Raw genomic sequence first — 27,108 nt, 5'->3', positions numbered from 1 at the left:
TTCCTGCTGTGAAACATCTGTATAGTCTTCTTATCAAACATATGCATAAGGGATCCCAGATATAAGTCCACTGCTTTTTTCTTTTTTAGTCATCTTTCGTCCGACTGGTTTGATGCTGTAGCCCACCTCGAATTCATGTCCTGCAATAACCTCTTCATCTCAGGGCAGCACCTGCACACTACGTCCTCAATTATTCCAGCATCTGTCTTCCTCTACAGTTTTTACCCTCTACAGCTCTCTCTAGTATCATGGAGGTTATTCCCTGATGCCTTAACACATGTCCAATCGTCCTATCCTTACTGTCGGTGTTTTCCATACATGCTTTCTTCACCGATTCTGCGGAGAACCTTCTAATTCCTCATGTCATCAGTCCACCTAATTTTCGACATTCTTCTGTGTCACCACATCTCAAAAGCTTCGATTACCTTCTGTTTCTGTTTTCCTACAATCCATTATTCACTACCAAACAATGCTGTGCTCCAAAACTACATTTTCAGAAATTTATTCCTCAAATTAAGGCCTATGTTTGACACGAGTAGCCTTTTCTTGCCCTTTTCTTGCCCAGGAATGCACTCTTCGTCTCTGCTAATCTGCTTTTTAAGTCCTCCTCGCTTCGTCCGTTATGGGTTATTTTTCTTTCAGGGTAACAGAATTCCTTAACTTCGTCTACTTCATCATCACCAACTTTGCTGTTAAGTTTCACGCTATTCATATTTCTGCTACTTCTCACTACTTTTGTCTTTTTCAGATTTATTCTCAGTCCATATTCTGCACTCAATAGGCCGTTCCTTCCATTTAGAGAATCCTGCAGTTCTTTTCCACTTTCACTGAGGATAGCAATGTCAACAGCGAATCTGTTCATTCCTAACCTTACACACTAATTTTAATGCCACTCTTAAAACTTTTTATTGCCTTATCCAGCGTTTCATTGAAGCTCTGCCATCGAGTAGTTCGACAGTGCAATCAACACTGCTGGGATCCCACTGGTGTACAGATATATCCCCCAATACATTTTGTATTGCAGCTAAGCGTACACCAACCGCGAGTGTCTGCATCAACTCTGTGCGAAAAATATTTATGCACTCATGATGGCGAGAACTGAATGTAATTACAGTGAGATAAAGGACTGACAAGCTGAAAAGAACATACTATGGGGCTATATTATTAGTACGAACGCGTGCTGAAAAGTAATGCCCGCGAATTTTTTTATTCGGTTCTCAATAGCCGTCGAGGTATTACTCAGTCTACTTTCTCTCACTTCACTGGCACAATTTTCAGCTCTCTGCCGCCAGAGAGATTCGAACTGTAATGTGAAACATGCCGATTTGTACCGTTACTACGTCAGTGTGTGAGAAACAATTTGCTGTAAGAGAGTTTCTAATCAAAGAAAACATGTCTCCAGTTCAAATACATGGAATGGTGAAACCTGTATACGGTGATGACTGTATCGACATCAGTAATGCCCGACGTTGGGCTGTTCATGCTTGGAATGAAGGAAACGGTGGTGGTAACCTCAGTGAGCTCAGAGGAGATGCCATGTTCGACAACCGAAACTCACAGGAACTGGGTTGATGAACTTGCCAGTGCAAATCGTCGAATAACACAGGTACAGCTCTCAGATAAATATGGTATATGACGAGAGCGTGTACAGACCATCATCGCAGAACTGTGATACAGGAAACAGTCTGTCCGTGTATACTTCAAATGCTCACTCCTGAAATTAAACAGCATATATTGGACATCTGTCAACAATTTCTTTTGCGTTTTGAGAGTGATGGTGATGGGTTCCTTAAAAACATTGTGGTAGGTGATGAAAGAGAAATTCACAATTCTGACCCTGGAAACAAGAGAGCGTCAATGGAGTTTCGACGCAAAGGATCACCAATGCCAAAAACGTTCAAGACAGTGCCGCTAGCAGGAATAATCCTGCTCACAGTGTTCTGAGATGTTCAAGATGTGGTGTATTAGGAATTCATGCCTAAAGGCACCACCACAAATTCTGAATGGCGCTGTGGGACGCTCATGAAACTGAACGCACGAATTCGAAGAGTTCGCCCACACATACAACAATACGATGATTAGGGTTCACTGTCATCGATCATCGTCCACACAGTCCTGACTTGGCCCCATCTGTTTCCAAAACTTAAAGAACATCTGTAAGGATTTCACTTTGATAGTGATGTAGCGATGCAAACGGAGGTGAGGTTGTGGCTTTGTCAACTAAGTCAAACGCTCTATGGTGACAGCATCAGCCAACTGGTCTTTTGATGGGAGAAATGTGTTCATCCCTTGAGTGACTATGCTGCGAAAGAAATATGTAGACACCGAGAAGAAAGATGTGCTGTAGAATGTTAAATAAGTTCGTTTCACTTCAAAAGCGTTAAGAATTTTCACAAAAAAATTAGGATGTCTTACTTTTCAGCATGTCCTCATGTATCTATAGCCATTGCAGTACACTCTACAGTTAAATGACTTAGTAAGTTCAAGTAAGCTTACATGCAGGAGCATGTACCTCGATAGACTAAATACAGTTGGCGGTGGCCTGTTTGTTGCTCTTGGAAGTAACTTATATTGTCGCGAAATTGCAGTAGATAGTTCCTGTGAGTTAGTATGGCCAGATGTCATTGTTGGCAACCGGAATAAGATAATAATTGGATAATTTTACCGACCTCCCAGCTGAGTTGATACAATTGCTGAAAGGCACAAAGAAAACTTGAGTTTGATTTCAAACACATACCCGATACGTACAATTATAGTTGGTGGTGACTTTAATTCATCCTCGATATCTTAGCGAAAACACGTGTTTCATTCCGAAGGCACGCATAAAACATCATTCGAAATTATGCTAAACGCATTCTCTGCAAATTATTTCGAGCAGTTAGTTCATGAGCCCACGCGAATAGTAAACGGTTGAGAAAACACACTTGACCTCTTAGCAACAAATAATCCTGAGTTAATAACGAGCATCGAAACAGATGCAGGGATTAGTGAGTACAGGGTTGTCGTAGCGAAAATGAATATTGTAAACCCCAAATCCTCAAAAAATAAACAAAAAATATACCTATTCAAAAAACCAGATAAAAATTCACTTGACGCCTTCCTGAGAGACAATCTCAACTCATTCCAAATTAATAATATAAGTGTAGACTAGATGTGGCTGGAATTCAAAGAAACAGGATCGACAGCAATTGAGAGATTTATACCAAATAAATTAACAAACGGCGGAGCTGATCCTCCTTGGTGCACAAAACGAGTTAGAACACTGTTGCAGAAACAACGAAAAAAACACGCCAGATTTAAACAGACGCAAAATCTCCAAGATTGGAGATCCTTTACAGAAGCTCAAAATTTAGCGCGGAATTCAATGCGAAATGCTTACAATAGTTTCCACAACGAAACTTTGTCAATAAACCTGGCAGAAAATCCAAAGAGATTCTGGTCGTATATGAAGTATGCTAGCGACAAGACACAATCAATGCCTTCTCTGCGCGATAGCAATAAAGATACTATCAAAGACAGTGCTGCCAAGGCAGAGTTGCTAAACACAGCCTTCCGAAATGCCTTCACAAAAGAAAACGAAGTAAATGTTCCAGAATTCGAATCGTGAACACCTGCCAACGTGAATAACATAGAAGTAGAGATCCTCGGAGTAGTGAAGCAACTTAAATCACCCAATAAAAGGAAATCCTCTGGTCCAGACTGTGTACCAAATAGGTTCCTTTCAGAGTATGCTGATGCAATAGCGCCATACTTAACAATCATATACAACCGTTCACTCTACGAAACATCCGTACCCAAAGACTGGAAAGTAGCACAGGTCATACCAATATTCAAGAAAGGTAGTAGAAGTGATCCACTAAATTACCGGCCGATATCATTAACTTCGTATGCAGCAGGATTTTGGAACATATATTGTGTTCGAACATTATGAATTACCTCGAAGGAAAGAGTCTATAGACACACAGCCAAGACGGATTCAGAAGACATCGTTCTTGTGAAACACAGGCTCTTTACTCGCACGAAGTGCAGAGTGCTATCGACAAGGGATTTCAAAACGATTCCGTATTTCTAGATTTCCGGAAGGCTTTTGACACTGTACCACACAAGTGGCTTGTAGTGAAATTGCGTGCCTATGGAATATCGTCTCTGTTATGTGACTGGATTCGTTTTTGCCTGTCAGAGAGGTCACAGTTCGTAGTAATTAATGGAAAGTCATCGAGTAAAACAGAAGTGATTTCTGGCATTCGCCAAAGCAGTGTTCCTTATCTATATAAACGATCTGCGAGACAATCTGAGCAGCCATCTTAGGTTGTTTGCAGATGACGCAATCGTTTATCAACTAATAAGGACATCAGAAGATCAAAACAAATTGCAAAATGGTTTGAAAAAGATGTATGTATGGTGCGAAAATTGGCAATTGACGCCAAATAACGAAAAGTGTGAGGTCATCCACATGAGTGCTAAAAGGAACCCGTTAAACTTCGCTTACACGATAAATCAGTCAAATCTAAAGGCCGTATATTCAGCTAAATACCTAGGAGTAACAATAATGAATAACTTAAATTGGAAGGAACACATAGAAAATGTTGTGGGAAAGACTAACCAAAGACTGCGTTTTTTTGGGAGGACCCTTAGGAAAGGTAACAGATCTGCTAAGGGTGCTGCCTACACTACGCTTGTCCGTTCTCTTTTAGAATACCACTACTCGGTGTGGGATTCTTACCAGATAGGATTTGTAAGTAGGCTGTTTAGATTTTTATATTGGTAACGCCACGTAGCGCTCTGTATGAAAATCACTGGCTGTGGTGTGTGCAGTCTGTGGCTGGTTTGCATTGTTGTTGGCTATTGTAGTGTTGGGCTGTTGGCTGTTAACAGCGCGTAGCGTTGCGCAGTCGGAGGTGAGCCGCCAGCAGTGGTGGATGTGGGGAAGTGAGATGGCGCATTTTTGAGAGCGGATGATCTGGACGTGTGTCCATCAGAAACAGTAAATTTGTAAGAATGGATGTCATGAACTGCTGTATATATATTATCATTTCTGAACACTATTGAGGTAAATACATTGTTTGTTCTCTATCAAAATCTTTCATTTACGAACTATGCCTATCAGTAGTTAGTGCCTTCAGTAGTTTGAATCTTTTATTTAGCTGGCAGTAGTGGCGCTCGCTGTATTGCAGTAGTTCGAGTAACGAAGATTTTTGTGAGGTAAGTGATTTGTGAAACGTATAGGTTAATGTTAGTCGGGGCCATTCTTTTGTAGGGATTAGTGAAAGTCAGATTGCGTTGCGCCAAAAATATTGTGCGTCAGTTTAAGCACAGTCTTGTACAATTTTTCTAAGGGGACGTTTCGTATGTCGACCCTAAACCGAGGATACCTCACTGGAATCTTCTGATTTTTTCTTGTAGTTTGTGTAATTAGTGTAGCTATTGTTTATTGCTAGCGCGTAATTATAGAGAGAATTCCCTTTGTAGTTTTAGTTTTTCATTGTTGTACAGTAAAACACTTGTGGTATGCATGTAGATTTGCACAAAGTATTTAGCAGCCGCGCCTGCAATTAACGAGATATTATTTTCAATGCTATGTTAATGTGTTTTCTTATTTTGCTCTTCAAATTGTGCTTTTCTGTGTTGTCGTGTGAAATATTGTGACAATAATGGCGTGTGAAAAACGTAATACTAGGCTCCAAAGTAAACTGAGAAATGACAGTGAAGGCGAAAGCAGTATGTTAGCGCCACCGTGTAATGAATTAACTAATGTTCAAACTAGTAATTTGGTAATCGTGCATAGGGAAATGGAGCGGGCGGCAAATAATGGTGAACAGGGAAGCATTATCGATCGATCGGTCGGCAACAGCTCGCCTCAGGAATCCGAAATGACAGAACACAATATTGCAAATACTGTAGACTCAGGTTTTGGGTCCTCACCGTTTTCTCAAATAAGTCAAGACACATTTTCTGCTCGTCAAAATGTGAATGATGGCGGTGCAAATGCACTGCCGAAAAGCATAGAGGAACAGATTCCAGACACTAATACATTATTATTGCAATTAATGCAGAAAATGAAACAAAATCAGAGACAAACACAGCAACAGTTAGACACAATGGAACAAAATCAGAGACAAACACAGCAAAAGCTTCAACAGTTAGACACAATGGAACAAAATCAGAGACAAACACAGCAAAAACTTCAAAAGTTAGACACGATGGAACAAAATCTTCGGAAGTTAGACACCACGCTTGAACAAACACGTGAAGATTTAATTACTGAGTCACGTAAAATCGAAGCGAAATGTCAAAAAGACTGTAATGACGTAAAAACACAAATTTGTGAGCATTTCCAACCTATTTTTTCGCGTCATGAAAATGCATTACAGAATCACGAAGCAGCCATAAAGGAACTGCAAACTATTGTTCATGAAAGTCACGACACCTTGCAAGCTAAAATTGACTCAGTTGCATCTACCGACTCGGTTACGCAACTTGCAAAAACTCAGGAAAATTTAAAGGACACAGTAGATACTCTGAAAATTGGTTCAGAAAGACACATGGAGGAAATTAGTTCATTATCAGAGAAAGTAGTTGAACTTTCGGATCAGCTAAATAATTTATCTACGAAGGTAGATGATAATCTAAATGACACAAAACCGGTAGTCTTTAATGACACAGAAGAGTGCGAACAAATTAGGAAGTTCAAACAAAATCAGAATCAAATTAATACGCAACACCAAAGAGAAATCCGGGAAGTACAAGATCAGTTGACACAGGTAATACAAGAATTACATATTTTAGAGGACACTCGCGCTCCAATATGGGAAGAGGGACATAGAAATAAGGAACAGCCACTAAATAATAACACAGCGCATTTCGGAAATTATGAAAGAAATTGGCAAGGTGCACCGAATTTTGAAATGGAACCGCCGAAACGACGTAACAGTGACCGACATGCGACTCGCCGACACGATGATTTTGAATATAAGCTGTTCATTACTACACACAAATTCAAAACATTTAAGAATTCTGGCAACGACATTCATCCATAAGCGTGGCTTCAACAATTCTCTCATTGTTTCCCCCCCAACTGGTCATTAGAGCACAGATTAGAATTTATGTGTGGCTATTTAGAGAATGTACCAGCCGTAAGAATGCGATCGGTCATTCACGATTGCCACAGTGAAGGAGAATTTTATCATACCTTCCTCTCAGCATATTGGTCTCAAGCTACACAAGACCGAGTAAAACATAGCATCATAATGATGAAACATTTTGAACAATCTGAATTTTCCAGTCTTGTGAAATATTTTGAAGACATGTTGCACAAGAATCAGTACCTGTCAAACCCATACAGAACTCATCCGCATTTGCTTAATCAAATTACCTGAACATTTACGACATATTATTTTAGCAGGACGTTGCAAAGACGACATTGAAGCTTTTCAGGGACTCTTACAAGAATTAGAAATTGACACTGACAATCACAGAATGCGAAAACAGGAACACAACAATTACAGGTCACATCCGTCGCAATTCCGCGATGAAAGAAATATTAATTGGACACGACAAGGCTATTCTCACAACACAAATCGTGACCAAAACAGACACCACCCGTATGACAACTGTTGGCAGAATAATAGTTACGGAGTAAGATCGCATTTCCGTAGTAATGAATATGACAGAGATAACCATAGAAACAAACAATATGGGAACCAAAACAATTATTATCAAGGGAGACAGAATAACTTCAGGCGCAACAGTTCAGTGCGCAGTTACTATTCAGGGAGAAATTCTCCACCACGTGACCGGCAAAAAAGAAACTATGTTAACTATCGACAAAACGACAGACCTGAATTTCATCAGAACTGGCGGGATTCAAACAGGGCAGGGCCCTCTTGACAAGGTGAATTTCTAGAAGTTAGATCTCCAAATCCCAATAACGACGCACGCCAACAAAGAGACAGACAATGACTCGCACTGCAGGCAGCCACGTGCGCCGGCTGGCTCAACGAAAAATAACATAGATACTAACCTTGAGAAAAATTTTAGCATTTCTTATCGACGTATACAACATGATAATTGCGTTGAAGTTGAAACTCTGTGTTCTAGGAAGAGTAAAGGATTGTACCACATTTCACATGTAAAACCGTTTATTGAGAGATAATCTGCTTTCTTGCAGTAGTTCGAGTAACGAAGATTTTTGTGAGGTAAGTGATTTGTGAAACGTATAGGTTAATGTTAGTCAGGGCCATTCTTTTGTAGGGATTACTGAAAGTCAGATTGCGTTGCGCCAAAAATATTGTGTGTCAGTTTAAGCACAGTCTTGTACAATTTTTCTAGGGGGAAAAAGTTTAAAGAAGGGCAGCACGTTTTGTATTATCGCGAAATAGGGGAGAGAGTGTCACTGAAATGAAGGGTTTGGGGTGGACGTCAATAAAACAAAGGCGTTTTTCGTTGCGAAGGAATCTTCTCAGGAAATTCCAGTCACCAACCTTCTCTTCCGGATGCGAAAATATTTTGTTGACGCTGACCTACATAGGGAGAAATGATCTCCATGATAAAATAAGGGAAATCAGAGCTCGTACGGAAAGATATAGGTTTTCGTTCTTTCCGCGCGCTTTACGATATTGGAGTAACAGAAAACTGTGAGTTGGTTCGATGAACCCTCTGCCAGGCACTTAAATGTGATTTGCAGAGTATCCATGTAGATGTAGATGTAGAATGCATGATGTCATGAAGGCTTGGCCTTCTTATCAGTGACATCGTGAAGCCACAACCCTTTCCCCTCCCTGCGCCATCCTCACTCTCTCCCACCTCCTTTAACTCCTCCCTTCCTCTCCTCTCCTTATCTTCAGTCACACTCAAGTGCTGAAAATTAAATAACCAGTCAAAGATTCCAAACTGTGCAGGAGTAACTCAATTGTTCTAGTGTGAAATTTAAAGTTGCCCTACCTCTCTTCTACTTTTCAACCAATCACAGTAAAGTCTGAAAATGATATGTAAAAGTGGCGTTGTTATCCTCTCCCTTGTCTCCCGCTAATCAAAAATTGAAACTGTTGGAAATACTTCAATAGTGTTTTGTACCTCACACCCCCTCCCGTCTTCTTTCGGACCAATCAGAGTGTAGTATTCAAATGAGGCGATAAAACCGTGCTAGAAATCCAGTAAAAATTACGTAACATCCACTTGAAAGTCATAAATATGCATTATTTCTGTGAAAGTCAAAAATATTAGTGTACACATACCTATCTGTGATGTAAAAATTGCGTCAAGTTACATTATTTCTCTACACATGCTTTGTTCTGATATAAAAATGGTGTGAAGTTTCATTATTTCCACAAGATATTTACCTCTGGCATAAATATGGTGTCAAGTTTCATTAATTCCAAAAGATGTTTTACATATCTCTGGTGAAATATTAAGATGATTCACAAAAATGGTGTATGTAAAATTATGTACACTTACATACCTCTGGTTTAATATTAAAATGATGTGAAGATCAAAGGTATTTGTTAGTTACATAAAATTGATACTGAATTGCACACACATACATACACCTGTATTTGGGTGTTGCATGAACTTTTATGACTTTGGAAAGCCTACCATACAGGTACCAGTGGAAATATGTGATACTATAAATCAGGGTGAGCATCGCATAGGTAATTATTTTTCCCTTCATAAAGCAGAGGCTATTGAGTGCACTATCCCATCTATTTACTGGTGCATGTTTAGGCAGTAAATGCACCCTAAGGCTTGACTACTAGCGTCACAAGGTAGTATAAACTTTTTGACAATATGGATAAGCGAGGACAGGACCAAAGATCCATAGGTTCTTCAACTGCTCAAAGTGTTGTTCATAGTCTGCAGTCCACTGAAACTTTACTCCCTTTTTTGACAGTTGTGCTAAATGGCCTTCGCACTCCTCCTAAATTTGGTATAAGCTTCCAATTGTAATTAGCCAAATCTAAAAAGAACTGAAGCTCTTTTTTTGTAACAGTGGTAAAGAATAACAGCATGGCTTGTATAAGCCAAATGTCTTTTGACACACTATCCTGGCTGATAACATGGCAAAATAGCGAAACTCTTTCAATACAAAATGACACTTCTGTGACCTAAGTGTTAGTTGTGTCACTCACAATCTACTAAAGCTATCTTGTAAATGTACCACATGTTGCTAGATGTCCTTAGAGAATGTTATAATATTATATAAGCACACGATACATTGTTTTTGTTTATTTTGGACTTGTAATAACATGTCTAATAAATGTTGGAATGTTGCTTGTTGTTCTTTCTAAATGGCACTCGCCATAACTGGTAATGACCAGATCGACAGATGGAGCTGTAAATGAGGTCTTCGGTATCTCCTCTAGCGCTAACTCCAGCTCATGATATACTATTCACAAAGCCATAGCCTCAAAATAACAACATTGCCCCAGGTCATACAAGGTTCTGTAATGCCTGGCATAAGGTATGCATCTGTGATTGTATAGTAACTCCAATATCAATAGCCACAACGCAATCTGAGCAGCTTTTGGTACCATAACTATGGGCACCCCACAGTTGATACTTTCTTCCCTTAATCTGTCAAAGAGTTGGTTTTAATGGGCTGCTATGCACCAGCAGTTCCTAGTGGGAATCTCAAATTGCTTTATTGGTGTAGCTGGCAATGGTACAGGCGAACTGAATAATTCCTTGTATTTCACAACACTTAACATGGGTGTATCGGTTGGTAGGACATGTTCTGAGGCATCAAGGGATCACAAATTTAGCATTGGAGGGCAGCGTGGAGGGTAAAAATCGTAGAGGGAGACCAATAGATGAATACACTAAGCAGATTCAGAAGGATGTAGGCTGCAGTAGGTACTGGGAGATGAAGAAGCTTGCACAGGATAGAGTAGCATGGAGAGCTGCATCAAACCAGTCACAGGACTGAAGATCACAACAACAACAACAACATGGGTGCCTCTGTCCACTAATTCTTCATCTACTACTTTAAGGGGATATCACTGCTACTTATGATAGATCCAATTTCATTGATCGAGAATTCTTTATGCTGACAGACCCTATGCAGCTTCAATCAATCTCTTCCACATACGAAAAAATTATGGCGTCAAAATCTCTGTGCTGCGTGCAATTCCTCGTTCCCTGTCAAAGATTCAACTATATGTAATGTGTTAACTGCCAAACGACTCCTGCATCCACCGAATAGTTTCCTGATACCTTTTGGGAATCTAATCCTGTGAGACAAGTCAAAGGTACAGTGCATTCAGTTTAGTTGACTTCTCTGTCATCTGGTGTGTACCTTGTGGCGTTATGGCTTTTATGGGAGTAAAACCTAAATGGAACGATGTCCCATCCAGCTCTACTATATGTCATTCCAGATTGACTTTGGTGTGCGAAATCCAGTCCAAGTACATCACTGTACCTTTTGCCAACCTGAGGAAGTACCTCCACACTAGCCTAGAAGTCTTTCTCCATCACTTGGAAGTTCATTCATGACAAAATGATAAAACGAATAATATACTCACCTATTACATTTAATGTACAATGAGGCATGTTCAGCTACTTCAGGCAAGTATACTTTGACTTACTATGGATATCCATGATCTGTACCTGGTACAAATTTATGTACCCTTCATCCTACCAGCTGGTTAAACCGTGGTCTACCAATGATCCAGCATACAGTATCCTGTGCTCACATTCACTTGGAATGCTGCACAGTGGCTGCATCATACCCTTTTTCTTTTAAAGCTGGGGTGTGAGGTCTAACCATTGAGCACCTTCCCTGTGCTTGTGGAAACCTGCAGGGCTAATCCCATTCAGAGTGTCCAGGTTTCTTGCAGCTCCCACTCTAAGGTTTCCTAAAACTCTGTCACCTTTTACCAGGCTGGCCACAAAGATAGCAAACGATTTCTACATTAAAGATGATATCCTTCTCACTGATCCTCGTCATTGCATCTATTTCCACCAACACTAGTTCTTTGTGTGAAATTTCAGCCGGTAGACCCAAAAAGCACATTCTGGTCTGCTTCGTGCAGAATGACCCTGTTGGCATCGACGTCATTCTTTAGGTCAAAAGTATTTTTATTCGTGGTGAAAACCTCGTTTTTCCATCTATACTATTCCACCAAGCCCCTCCTGCAGCTCTTGAAAAAATTGAGCGTTATAAAATTTTTTGTGGAACATTACATCTACCATAGCATCCCACGTCAACTTCAACCTAGTCATACATAGTAAGTGCTTGTCATTCTATCCTTCTACCCTCTCCCAAATTTAGCAGCTGCCAGTAAATTACCAGTAAAAGTAAAAATATCTTCACTTGATCTGCATGATTAACATTCTTGGCCAGTGGCCAAGCTATGTAAGGATGAGAGTGGAATGATAGTGACCTTGTGGTGAGAGCCGACACTGTGATGGATGTGGACTTGATGACTCGCCTTTCTGCCAAGATGGACAGTATTTGTGCATGCTAAAGCTGGTTTGTTGTGTTGTTGCTGCCGCAAACGTCATGTATGTCCATGCCAAAGTGTTCCTGGTTTTGGTTACTAGCCAGGCACTCATTGGCAAATGGGCGGCGGCATCTTGCAGGTTCTGTGCTGCAATACTACTCCATAATACTGCAGCAAATGTCCATTTCATTGCACCGAACGCTCTTATCTAGGCTTGTTCCATTGCTTTTGACTTGTCAACATTTTTTTTTTCTTTGGTCGAGGTAAATTTCTCTCATATTGCAACGACAGCTGCTTAGATTTAGGATCATATTCACAAACTCACTTTTACCACTAGTGACGATTTTTGAAAGAGAGTTTGGATCATTTTAAAGCAGTTTAACTTCTCTGCAGACTTCCTTGCGATATTGCTTCTGATGGTTTCGAAGCAGTAGTGGTGCCAACTTCGACAATCAATGCCATTATTAATTCATCTTCAGAATACCTTCACACATCCTATAACGTTTCCCAAGGTCTTGCAAGGGTCTTGGATGGTCTGCCTATGATCTTGCAGAATAAGATCTCTCATATTCTGAAGATTGTCTGGTATGAGGCCAGTTGAGCAACGATCAGAGCATTTATCATCAACAGATGCTTGTCCCTTTGAGAAATGATTATAAGAGCCGTAAGTCTGTGTCTCACCTGAAATGTTATCTCAGAAACCGTACTTCAATAATCGATGCGTTTTTACAGCGGCTTTTCCAAGTTTGGAATAAAACTTCGTGCATAAAACGCTTCTCTTTCAGACCGGCTGTTGCAAAACCTTAAGCTCATGGAAACACAATAATCGAAATATGTTCAAAAAATGGCTCTAAGCACTATGGGACTTAACAGCTGAGGTCAACAGTCCCCTACTTAAACCTAACTAACCTAAGGACATCACACACATCGATGCCCGAGGCAGGATTCGATCCTACGACCGTAGCAGGAGCGCGATTCCGGACTAAAGAGGCTAGAACAGTTCGCCCACAGCGGCCGGCCGAAATATGTTCACCAGAAACTTACCAAACACTACAGTTCCGGGCACTTGCTTACTAATTCAAGAAGGGTGTCTGGGGAGGATTCTGTCGGTATTTCATTGTATTCGTAAACATTTGTGTGCAAATTTCCAGCAGTATGTGAACTATTAGCTACTGCCTCGTAAATTGTCTGGTCTCTTACTTTTGCACAATAGCAGAGCTGGAGAGTCACAGTAGCTGGAACATGAAGTTACACAGTAGCTGGAACATGAAGTTAATCTCTTTGGATTGTACAATCAGTGGCTAAGAGATGACGCAACATTGCAGCTGTTCGTGTCGTCACCAGACGAGATACCGAACATGATGTCAGCTGGCCATTCCGCGATGCAGCTATCACAACTGGAAATGTTCGTTGGGGTACTGCCCATGTCCGCCACGGAAGCACTTCTTTCTCTGAGAGTGGAGCAGCGCCGCTGCCGGCAAGCGCACGAGTCTCCACTCGGCATCAGTCCCCACTATTACACCTACGGCTTATGTCGCCTCCAGTGCCGCATAGACCTCGCTACCAAGCTGTGCGGTTGCGTGCCCTACTTCTATCCACGACAAGGTAAGCACAGACGAATAAGAAAGTAACTACATAGACAAAAACCAATAGCTTATTAGGCTTTATACACTACTGGACATTACAATTGCTCCACCAAGTAGAAATGCAGATGATAAACGGGTATTCATTGGACAAATATATTATACTAGGACTGACATGTGATTATATTTTCACGCAATTTGTTGCATAGAGCCTGAGAAATCAGCACCCAGAACAACCACCTCTGGCCGTAATAACGGCCTTGATACGCCTGGGCATTGAGTCGAACAGAGCTTGGGTGGCGTGTACAGGTACAGCTGCCCATGCAGCTTCAACACGATACCACAGTTCATCAAGAGTAGTGACTGGCGTGTTGTGACGAGCCAGTTGCTCGGCCACCATTGACCAGACGTTTTCACTTGGTGAGAGATCTGGAGAATGTGCTGGCCAGGGCACCAGTCGAACATTTTCTGTATCCAGAAAGGCCCGTACAGGACCTGCAACATGCGCTCGTGCATTATCCTGCTGAAATGTAGGGTTTCGCAGGGATCCAATGAAGGGTAGAGCCATGGGTCGTAACACATCTGAAATGTAACGTCCACTGTTCAAAGTGCCGTCAATGCGAACAAGAGGTGACCGAGACGTGTAACCAATGGCACCCCATACCATTACGCCGGGTGATACGCCAGTATGGCGATGACGAATACGCGTTTCCAATGTGCGTTCACCGCGATGTCGCCAAACACGGATGCGACCATCATGATGCTGTAAACAGAACCTGGATTCATCCGAAAAAATGACGTTTTGCCATTCGCGCAACCATGTTGGTCGTTGAGTACACCATCGCAGGCGCTCCTGTCTGTGATGCAGCATCAAGGGTAACCGCAGCCATGGTCTCCAAGCTGATAGTCCATGCTGCTGCAAACGTTGTCGAACTGTTCGTGCAGGTGGTTGTTGTCTTGTAGGTGTCGCCACCGGCGCCAACCTTGTGTGAATGCTCTGAAAAGTTAATCATTTGCGTATCACAGTATCTTCTTCCTGTCGGTTAAATTTCGCGTCTGTAGCACGTCATCTTCGTCGTGCAGCAATTTTAATGGCCAGTAGTGTAACTATACTCAGCAAAAAGTAATTAAGCTGCAAACATTTATGCACTCATTTCATTGTTCTCCGCTTATGGATTTCGGTAATTAAGGAAACCATCTAAATCAGACTGACAAAAGTTTTACTTAATACAGATAGCAGATCTGTCTTCGATAAACTGAAGAATCTGGCTCTCGAAACAGTCAGTTCTCAGAGATAATGGTATAGTACCACTGCCGGTAATGCTTATCGTTTATATGTGATACTATGTCCATTTTAGATAGCGTGCGAGTAATGTGCCTCTTTGTCGCCTGACTGAAATTACTGTGGCTGCAGTCGTCTGTGTCCAGATGTGTAATGGCGTGAGCGACATGTTGAGTAGGTGGGTTGGAGGGCCGCACCGACAGTCTGCAGGCTCAGAAGACGGCTGGCCTGTTTCCAGCGGAAATATCAGCAGAGGAGACCAACTGGATACAGAAGCGTTCCTGTAATTTTGTTGAACAAGCACTACGCCGTGAAAACGTGAAGACTGACGGTGTTTCAGTAATGTGCTAAATTTATTAACGCCTGGTTACCTCAATGGCAGTCACACGGGAAAAAATATTTGTACAAATCCTTAGTGTGTTATAGACTTTCTTGTCTTCACAATTCTGTCGCGAACCAAAGACTAGAAAACTGTGCCACTAGAAAAACGGTACGTTCCTAGTGAGAAGAGATAATGAGAGGTAATAACGAACATGGTCAAATTCGTGAAAATATAAAATAAGATCTGTGTTATTTTTGGTTTGACAGCTACCACTGGACGCCAGACAACCAGATTGACCAGAGGAAATGATTGAGTGACTGGTATAAAAACAGTTAAGCGCATGCAGTAATGAAGGAACCAACTTTTACTCAAAACCACAACTGAAAGGCAGCATCAGAAATAATCAGAAGAAAGTAATGTGATATTGTGGTGAGGAATGAAAGATCCTGTGGAAGAGGAACGATTTAAAGGACAGCTCAGTGACAGTTCATAAACACTAGAGCAGTGGTTCCCAACCTCTCTGAGACCATTACCAGTAAACAAGATAAAATATAGCGTTTATATCCACACGGAACTTATATTCTAAAAATCAGTTTTCACTGCATCAGTATGCCTCCCATAATGAAAATAATACCCATTTAAAAATTGAGCAGTTTTCGACGGTTGCCACTATTTCGAGTAAATTTTTAATCCATCACAAAATGACAGCAACTGCAATCTGTCTGCATGTAGGTAAGTTGTAAACACAACTTTCCACACTCGTCTTAAGACCCCTGTGTATTCATAACGATGTTTACTCTCTCTGAGACATCATTGTGAAATATATTGCATGTGGCACAATGCCTCTACATTTACACTGCACACTGTATGATTCGTGTAAGAGGGGAACAACTTACGAGGCGATCATGTGGCTGCGGTGCGTGGGGTGAAGTTTTGTCATGATTAAAATTCGATATTTATATCTACAATTACAGTTTTGATGGCCTCGTTATGCTTCCAGCTGTCTGTCACCGCTATGGATGATAATTCTTTGAACTTCTGAGGACAGAGCATGCATACAATAGACTTATATTTTTATTGTCCCTGTCACACTGTAAGCTGTCGTATGGAAAATACTCGGAATTTATATACACTCTAGCACTGATTAGTTTACAGTTATCAAATACACTCAAATCTTTTTCCAGATTCCCCTATCAATCTGTCTATGAATCATTCTGTATTTTGTAGTGCGTTCAGTCAGACGTTCATGCAGAGACGTACGTTTTGAAGGTTGATGTGATTCCAACATTTCTTTTGTGCTTGAGCTGGATACCATTAAGTTCGTATCTTATTTTTTGAAACAGAAAGGGGAATGCATTATGTGTAAGCAATGATGACGTTGTTGTATTTCCAAATACAGGGAACTGTTGCATGGAAGTGTTAACTCATGTTGGTGTTGCATGAGAATTCTTATCATTATTATTAAAGATCATCGAAACAAATTGGAGAAATATTCCTGATGAATCGTCCGCTCGTTATACTAAACTGGAGTTGTCATACTGATTGACGTCATTGTAAGGTTTCAGTCCCACCGATTCTAGAACCTCATAATTTTCACATGTTATTGCGTTCTTGTTCATCTGCAAGTTGGTGTTCTGATGGCTTTGTGTAGCGTGTTTATACTATGAATTTGTTGCTCTTTTACGCTCAACACAGACCGTAATAACAGTAGAATATCCACTTGTAGAATCGACTCATAAATTTTAACACTATAATTCTTTAACACTTGTCTGCTTGGAAAACCTATTAGGGATCCTAAGAACCTTTTTTGACTGAAATCTATTGTCTCTTTTGTTGTTTTTATCTCTGATTTAAAGGTATTAACGTTTACACGTAACTCAAAGCCTTGTACAAAACGTTTTAAATACACATTCAAATTGACAGTTTCGTATGAACGAGGAGATATTTCCACAAATTTACCATTTTGTAGGTGTATTTTATTGTTTGTCTCAGTGACATTAGGTGTCATCTAATATATTAATTCCCTTAACCTCATGAGCTAGACCTTTACTCAGCTTCGTTAAAAGTCCACAGAAGTTGTATCCAGGGATATGCATTTTCACTGGTAACTTATCGAGAATACCACTACCCCCTCTGATGTGCTTCCAGCACTCATTTCATGCTACCGTGTGGTTTGAGGTTTATTTGCCATATTTATATACCATGGGATGCCGAGCCACTTAATTAAAGCCCTGTTCCCTTGACGTCTTATAACAAGCTCTAAGAGAAACACCTTTAGTTCAGAGTTTCTCTCTAATTCCTCTCTGCAAAACTTCCAGAAATTTCTTCAACGTTGTGATTGAAATTTCTCATGTTGAAAAATGAGGAGTGTCCTGTTTCACTTGGTGTAATTCTTTCTATGGACCAATGTTCATAAATACTTATTCATTATTGACAACTCGTTTCGACTGGCTTTGCTGTCATTTTCTGGTCTTCAAAAATTGTTACAAATCGTGTTCATTGCGAGTTGGAAACTCACACCTTGTCATATTAGCGGGTAAGATGTAATGCATTATGTAAAGGTTTGTCAGAAATAAAATGTCTGGTATCAAAAAGCATCTTGTGCACGTCGCCATGTCTACATATGTAGCGTTCACAGATGTTTTGTTAAGTCTTAAAAACATAATATACAGTAACACGTAGAATAGCATATCTGTTTACGTTAGCTTGACATGTTTCCTTCTTTGATGAACCACTTTAGACATGGTGGTTCATCACTGAAAGTAACAACACAGGGTAAACCACTAATCGATCTTTTCTCACATGAATTGAGGTATTGTAGAGTTATTCAACAGGACGATAAACAACTGTATGTACACGAAATTTAATCTTTGAGGGTCATACAAATGGTTAGACATTCTCACACAAATAATTGAGGAGTATAATCAAACTAGACATCATACAATTAAAATGGAATCTATTGATGTACATAGTGATGGACTTCTAAATATGGTATCAAGATGGTGGATCCGACAAGCAGAATTTTAATGTAGGTGATTTCGTACATGTTTCGAAATACAATACCGCACTTTAGATGTTTTATCTAGAGAAGTGGTCAATGGAGGTATTCACAGTTTCCAAAGTGCAACGTACAAACCTGGGAACCTTCATTTTTAAAGGACAATTGGCATGTGAATCTCATATATATGAGATCAACCTGCCGTACATAATATAAACTTCATATTATGAGACATCTGCACAGGAATGTTTTGTGTGCTGGTTTGTAAAGCTCATGAACGACTGCATCCGTATTTACTAAATAATACGCCTTTCTCAAAGGTCTGAAATGGTTGATATAATTTCATTCATATGAACTGTATTCAATGCTGTGGCCAACGCTGTGAGTAGTTCTAGTTGTTCTATGATTTCGTTCAGATCATTGTTTCTTTTTAAATATACTCCGAGGCAGCGTGCTCAGTCTTCTGTGCTGAATGTCAGTGCCTTTGCCCAGGCTGTTTTCGCCAGCTGAAGTGGGTTCAATGCTATTCTTGTATTTATTACTTTTTGGGCTCGCTCATTTTGGGTGTTGTTTCACCTATGCACATTAGCCATACATAACGTTTTGGCATACGTTTGTATCTCTTTCGGTAAATACTTGGTAGAGTTCGAAATTTTTAAGAATATTAGACCCAATGAACCAGACGATCTTGCAAATTCCTTACTACCAACCTGTATCGCATCTTCCGAAAAATTTATAGGGTATTTACCCAGCCTGTATTGTTGACCCATGCCGAATCCATACGTTCTGTCTAACTCGCTATCACTATGGTGGTTAATGGACTCGGTGGCTTCTTCTGCTCTGTCTTTATCCTCCTCTACTTCTTATTCTGCTGTTTTGCCTTCTTTGGTAGTTTGTGAGAGCTTTTTCAGACTTTCAGTTACTGGTTTAAACATTTCTTAGAGAGGCTGTCCTCGTTCCAGTTGTCCTAATTTTAGCAATCGTAATTTCTACCGGATACCCTTTTGTGCCTCGATAACTTAATGTTTTGTAGACATGCTGTCGTATATTAAACCATTTTTGAGATAGCATGCTCTGAGACTACTGGTGGTTATGGTATGAAACTTCCATACCTATTGCCTTGATAAAGCTGGGCATACCTATTAGTCTTCTGTTGACTTCTTCAGTTTTATTACTCAACATCCCACCTTTCCTAGCCATTGGATTAATAAGAATTTATAGTTCCGGAAATTTTGTATTGATTGCTTCGATTTTTCTATCGACATATAGATATATGTTTGGTCTGTGCTTTGCATCCTCGGACTGAGTGTGTGACACATGTGTAAATTTGCCTACAGTATAATGATACTGTTGCATATTGATACACTACCTTTTAGACAAAAACTCCTGGCCTGGAGGATTCGTCTATATCGACCATAATTCAATTAACTTATTCTACCAATGACCAGAAGCCATACTGCATGTGATTCCAGTAATCTCGTGATAGGGTCACAAATTCATTAAACCTAATGTCGGTTCCTACTTGTTCTTGGCAAATATGTTTTAAGTTCTTATTGTCCTGTTTGAATGTGATAATAGGTTTTACACTATCCCTTACCAAGTGCTTTGGAGTCCTGAAATATATCTGCCGCAAATAGATAACACCAGCTTTCATGTGACTATGGCAGCCTACAGTAAAATATTTGCATATGTGATCCTGGTTTTCCACTACAAGGTCATCAAATATGAGTAAACTGTCTGGCTTTACTTTCTTCAGGTGGTGGAATATCATTGCTTTCATTAAATGTCTAGTAAGTTATTCCATGAATGCTGTGCAAAATCTCTGATAACACCTTTTTATTTAAGCTGCAATAGGGTTTTGAAAGTGTATATACATGCTCAAAGCGACTCCCCTCAAGATGTGTTAACAATGACAGAAGAATTCTGATGGTCCCACAGTCATAGTATGTATTGGGAAGTAGTGAACCATTCTTTATCTTCTTCTCCCAGTTTCTGGTATCACCACAGGCCCTGTCAGTTACTACAGGACTCTTGTGATAGGGGTTGGGGGGTTGGATTGATTTGGGGGGAGGAGATCAAACTGCAAGGTCATCGATCTCATCAGATAGGGAAGGATGGGGAAGGAAGTCGACCATGCCCTTTCAAAGAAACCATCCCAGCATTTGCCTGAGATGATGTAGGGAAAGCACGGAAAACCTAAATCAGGATGACCGTACACGGGATTGAACTGCTGTCCTCCCGAATGCAAGTCCAGTGTGCTAATCACTGCACCACCTCACTCGGTCTTGTGATAGGGGCCCACTGTATCATAGTGATGACTATATGACTACATCAGCATGCAGGTGGCTTATATAGACAGAAGAAACATTACACTTGTTTGTTTACAAAGTCATAAATGTGTATCAGGGTGTATGTAGCTACTGAAATAAGGTCGTAGATCTACAGCTCACATATTTCTTCTTCTCCTTTTATTCATGCACAACATTAGTTGTAGAGTTGAGCGATGGTTTCTTCTGATGAGCGAGGAGTTTTGCACGCTATGTGCAACAGTTAGCTCCACATTCTCTCACAGAATCAGTAAATATATGGTCGACAGTTTTGTTGACAGTCAGGAGTATACTGGATTCTGTGACTGGAATACATTTTGTTTTTAAGAAGTGCTGCTGTAGGTGAGTGCACCCTCCCTCATTAAGTACTTTAACTTTTCTGTTGGCGGTCTCCTACTGTGATAGTATGATCATCTGGTATCACTGAGAGGAAGTGAGTGGTTCCAAGGAATAAAGCAAAAATCTGCGTTGAGAAATTCAGACGATTCCAGTCATCTAACGATAATATTACTCTGTAGTCATTATACTGTGGATTTTCGAATACTGTTACTGGATAAAACTCACGATCTGCCATTATTCCCATACTGACGCATTTATAGGTGCACTTGTTTAAGCTGTAACTGATCTTTAACAGTGTTATTTGCACACCGGACAACTGTAATGAGTTTTCCAGACGCTTACATCCTATACACCTTAACAGTGTTAGCCTTTGAGAGTTCTCACATGGCTGGGTGAGCTATTAATCCTACAGAAAGGATGAACAAGACCCTTTTGCAGGAAATTTAATGTAGTTAAAATTTTTACTGGGACACGTTTTTGTTGGAGGCCACAATATTCTAGTTATTCAAGAAAAACGTTATATATATATATATATATATATATATATATATATATATATATATATATATATATATATATATTTGTGTGTGTGAAAAGCTAACAAGGTATTTGAATCGGAAACCGATTACCCAGAAAATATGGAGAAAGGCATACAAAAGTTTAGAGGAGCGTGAATCTTTTCAAGTCTCGGTTTAACATCAGGATGCCACCAAACCCAGAATCAAGACCATAAACCGCCTTTTTGTGTGTTGGAAGATGTTGTTAATATGGGATGTTGCCTTTTGGCTTAAATGTGTCTGTGTTGGTCTTCATTACGATGCTAAACCGACTTTTAGGGGAAGAATTACTAAAGAAGATTTTAATGTAAGTGGAAGACATTTTGATATTTAGTGAGAAGTGTGAGGATCACTTACAAACCCTTATTAGAAAGGCCAAGGTACACAGAAAACTGTATGATAGTATATGGGGTTAGTGACCAGATGTTGATGTTAACACTGGTTCAATCTAAAAAGGACGAACATTAAGATAAAGAAGTTCCATCATGTATATAAAGGATTGTACAAAATCATAGAATTGAAGCATCCAAATGCAGTGTTTGCTTGAAGAGTGTCTAAGTGGAAGGCGACATGTCTGTGAAAATCCTGTAAATATAAAAAGGTATAAGTCATCGCGATGTGTGTGCTCTTTTAAGGTATTGACATTCAGATGATTAATGTGAAAACGAGGGAGCCAATGCAATCCGTGATTATAATTCTATTTGTAGGATATTTCCATTACATTCGGGCAACTTTGTTTTTCTTCTCCTTCTTTTTTCATTAAATTAGGGGACTTTTCTTTTGTTTCCAAAAATCCTGAATTCTTGTGCGTGTTGGAATCATTTATTAAGGGGATGTAAGGGTACAGACATCGGCACATCAAATCTACCTTTACACATCGTCTAGTAAGGCGACACCTGTAAGCTGCGGAGTGGGCGCTGCCTATCTCTTGAGGAGTGGACAGTGGCGAGCTGGCGAGAGGAGCTGTATCTTTCTGGCAGTGGCAAGAACAACTTGGTAGTGGGCGTCCCTCATGGTCTGGTCTGAGTAAGCAACAGCGACACAGTAGATGGCTGGTGCATGCAGTGGACCTAGATGTGGACAGGAACGTGGAGTGCATGCGGGTCGTTCCTGGGCCAGTGTATTTCGCCTCTTGCTTGTCAGGTACTACTGCGGTTCTGTAGATTGGCTGATGCTACCTGTCATTCGCACAATGTTTTTATAATTGACTTTGACCCACATTTTATGTCTTGATTTGTGATGTTCCTACAAGATCTTTTATAGCACAAGTTACATTTATGGGCAGCACAGGTACTGCTAACCTTAAAATTTGGTTGTTATTATTGAGGCTCATGTTTTCTACGTAGTTGATGTTTGATTTACTGGTTTTTAGGAAGCAGTTGTTAAATTATTTGAGTTTTTAAATTTGTTGAAGTTCTGTTTATGAAATTTGTCTCGTAAATAATGTTGTATAATGAATCACCGAATAGGCTTGGTCACTCCCCATCCTAACTAGTTGGACTCTAGTACACTCTATTTCATTATCATTTTGTGTAATAGTTTATTTCGTGTAGACAGTGCACACAAATCCGAGTGGAAGACTATTTACTTCCAAAATATTTTACCCAGGAGACCAAAGTGACGTTTACAGTAAAGAACCGTATGTACCACGGAAAAATAATGTGATTTGTACATCACAGGACTGCAACTATTAAACTCGTCCTGAGTACCTCTGGAGCTAACATCACAGTTGCCGTACCAATCTCTTTTTTTCCCGCTGACTGTGAGTAATGGAGGAATTGCTGCCTTCCTGCAGGATGAGGCATTTATGTATACCAACCCCAACAGAGAGGGTTGTTGCTTCTGATCTGTAAGTGGTATAGGTGACCGCCTTTCGTTAGTGCGTAATGTGCCCACAACGCCATCAGGCAACATTGAGTCTCATGGTTGGCAGGGTTCATAATGTTTCGGTTTAACAGTGTACGTTTGTGTAGCATATACTATTCGAATCCGAGGGAAGCGTGTGACACAGCAAGCACGTCACGCAGGTATTCCTTGAGGCCAGATGACTGGTAGATTTTTAGAAACTTGAAATAGTCAACTCAAGGTATACTGAGACTTCAGTGTCGCCAATGGCGTGGTCACTGTAGTGGGTATCATTCCAGGAGGTGGTAAACACTCATTGATAGTGTTGGGGAAGCCGACTTTATGCTACAATCCAGTGGAAGGAACGGAATATGCTACAGTATAATACCACGAACGGCATCTTGCTTCAAATGACCGAAGAGTCCATCTAGTACAGCAAATCCTCTCCCCACCCCTCCACACTAGATACGTAGCTACATCTTCTGTATCACAACACCTCCCATCGGACTGTTTATTAACCGCTTGGAGAGAATGATCTTTATGCTCAGCAACACCTCTTCCCCCTTTCCCTTTCACAATAGCATCGTGTGACTTGGCGGATGCAGTGAGTGGTTCCAAGAACAGTACGGCAGAACAATGAATGGATGAATCGGAATTTTCGCAGTCTGTTAATCTGGCATTCATGCGCTCTAAAACCCATTACAAGCCTATCAGTGTTGTAATTAGGGATTAAATTGGTGGCTTTAGTGTTATTTGCTCAGGTAATTTTGTCTTAGGGGCACTTACGGCATTACAGATGTTTCCCAGCAGTACTGTGACGTCTGTGATCGGTAGTATCAACATCCTTAAACATATTGGTACGTTTCTCATGGCTCATGTTATAATTGATAATGCTTGACAGCATAGGGATGACCTGGGCGATGAGTATCTGCTTATGAAGACTTCGTGCATCTTGAGAGGTTAGCTCCCTCCCAAAAATTAGATCCCATCCAATATACACTGGGCACTGTAGGGCTAATGACTGCTGTCCTAATTCTGCCTTCATGGACCGTTGTAGGTCCCTGGAGGGATCTTGTTCATCAATGGGATGCATTACCAGTAGCAACGCTAGATGACTCAATCCACAGAAAGAGGAGGTGTTTCGCCTTCTGAATTGCTCTGCAAAGGCAAAACACTGTGCTGCGCTACATATGCCGCTAGTGTGAGAGGTAACACAGACAACAAGTACCAGGCTCGTCTCCTGGCTTATTTTTGGGAGTAATCTGTATCTATATAATTTTGTCATGTATCATAATATTTTTGGGGTACCTTTTAGGACGCACATAATCTGCATACCTCATACTACTTTGTGGACCTAGAAGATCTTCATCTTACAGAAGAAGAATATTAAGTTTGATTTGAATATCAGCCACAGGACCGCGGAAAAAATTACGCTGTAACCCGCTTCTCATCCAAAACCACTCTGCATTCAAGATGAGATTAAAGCTTCATCTTTTATCATTGGGGTACTTTCCCTTTCGTCATCCCTCGCTACCTCTGGTTTCTTTCTTCCATTTCACCTCCTAATCTGACCATATTATTTCACCCTCTCCGTCTGACCAGTTAACTTCTTCTCTACATCGATTCCTTTAGCACACTTGGCACACGTTTTTATCAGATGCCTTTTCATATTCTACACAAAAACATATTAAGGAAATTGCTTGATATAATGTTAATAAGACAGGCACTTCTTAACTTCTAAATATTCATTACTATACATATTACTATTAACATTATTATTATTATTGCTGTTATTATTATTGTTGTTGTTGTCACTATTAGTATCATGAATTACTCATTTTCTACACAAATTGTAATGTTGGCTCACTGCAGAAGTCTGGTTAGAGGTATGTAAGAGCTGGAAAACCCTAATCTTGAAAGGGGACAAAAATATATAAATAAATAAATACATTATATGATTCATTTCTGTAACAAATATTTGAAAGACATTAATTGCTACATTTAACTCATTACAATGTCATTTTCTGTAGTTGCACTTCATTAGGTGTAACAATAGCCTTCAGCTACCTTTGGTATTTATGTGTAAATTGGTTTTTATTTGCAATGTGTTGATGCTGTATCTGACAATTGTATCACCAGGATTTGTTTTTATCAGAATCAGAATGTGACTTCAAATTCTGGAAAATTCTACTTGCGAAAATTTAGTGTTGAATTTATACTACACTGCAAAAATCTAATAGTGATTGGTAATACTTGTTTTAAGGCTCATTCTAATTAGAAAACTTCTAATATTCATTTTTGATACTTTTGCAAGACATCTGTTTTTTTAGTAAAAATGAAATGCCTGAATACTCATATTTCACTTCTTGTTAATTATGATGAAGCAACAGAGAGAAAATAGCTACTTTTACTTATACCTGTGTTTGCTCTATGGAAAACCAAATAAATTTTGTTGCTTGCCACAAATATAAATTCAGTTCTAATACAAAAAGCTCAATTACTTTTTTTCAGGTGCAGTGTCTTTAGTTTCTCCAGGTCTTAAAGCTGTTGTTACTAAAAACTTATATTGCTGTTAGTTTAAGTTTTATTCTTGTTTGATTTCATATACACTGAACTTTTGTTTTTCTTAAGTCAAAAGGTAAATCAAACATAGACCAAATAAATTCAGTCTTTTAGAAATAACTGATTTTCTTCAAAATATTATTCACTAGTACAATATTACGTATGTCCCACATTTGTGACACCACGTGAAAATTGTAAGTTGTATTGTTCATTAATGCTCTCATCTGACTGCAAGTCAATGACTATACAAGCACTAAGAGGTTTCTACTTCTAAATCCACTTATTATAACTGTTATTATTTCCATAAACAATAATTCACATTTTTTGTATTTATATAGTAGGTTTATTGCAAGCAGTCCACTGATGCCTTGTTTTATTGATTCTCATGTTAGCGGGACAGAAAGAATGCGACATAAAGGGAATGATGTGTCTTCATGACCATGAAGGTGAGAATAATTCTTTAGCAGTATCCTAGGTATGTGCACACATTTACTGAGATATTCATCTAATTGCATAATTCAGCAGCTGATCTAATAGTTTATTTCCACTGCATGTTTAAAATAAGCTTGTCGAGTATATGATAACCAGCTGCGAATTTTCAATCAATTTAAAGGGATGTCAAATCATACTGTTGAATACAACCAATATCTTACTGCAACAACAAAACGTGTATTTTTCTCAGTATATATAAATGTTCATCATGGCACTCGAATAATATTGTCTATAGTTCTGAGATGCAGAATCAGACTGAACTTCACAACTTTCCACTCCCTTTTACGCATCTTCCTCAATTTATATGTACATATAGTGTGATGCGACCATTCATTTAATATCAAATAATTTTTGCCTCATTGAA

General features: G+C 39.8%; 1 protein-coding gene across 1 annotated transcript in view; it reads left to right on the top strand.

The window, feature by feature from the left end:
* LOC124775498 overlaps nt 1-27,108 on the top strand; it is a 164,612-nt gene that overhangs the window by 100,795 nt on the left and 36,709 nt on the right. Inside the window, exon 6 of the mRNA XM_047250334.1 lies at nt 13,763-14,042. Within this exon, the coding sequence (XP_047106290.1) occupies nt 13,763-14,042 (280 nt within the window). The remainder of the gene's footprint in view (nt 1-13,762; nt 14,043-27,108) is intronic.

The sequence above is a fragment of the Schistocerca piceifrons genome, chromosome 1 (assembly GCF_021461385.2).
Source record: "Schistocerca piceifrons isolate TAMUIC-IGC-003096 chromosome 1, iqSchPice1.1, whole genome shotgun sequence".
Taxonomy (NCBI): Eukaryota; Metazoa; Arthropoda; class Insecta; order Orthoptera; family Acrididae; genus Schistocerca; species Schistocerca piceifrons.
The sequence above is the reverse complement of the archived record's forward strand: the minus strand, read 5'-3'. Positions and strand labels throughout refer to the sequence as shown.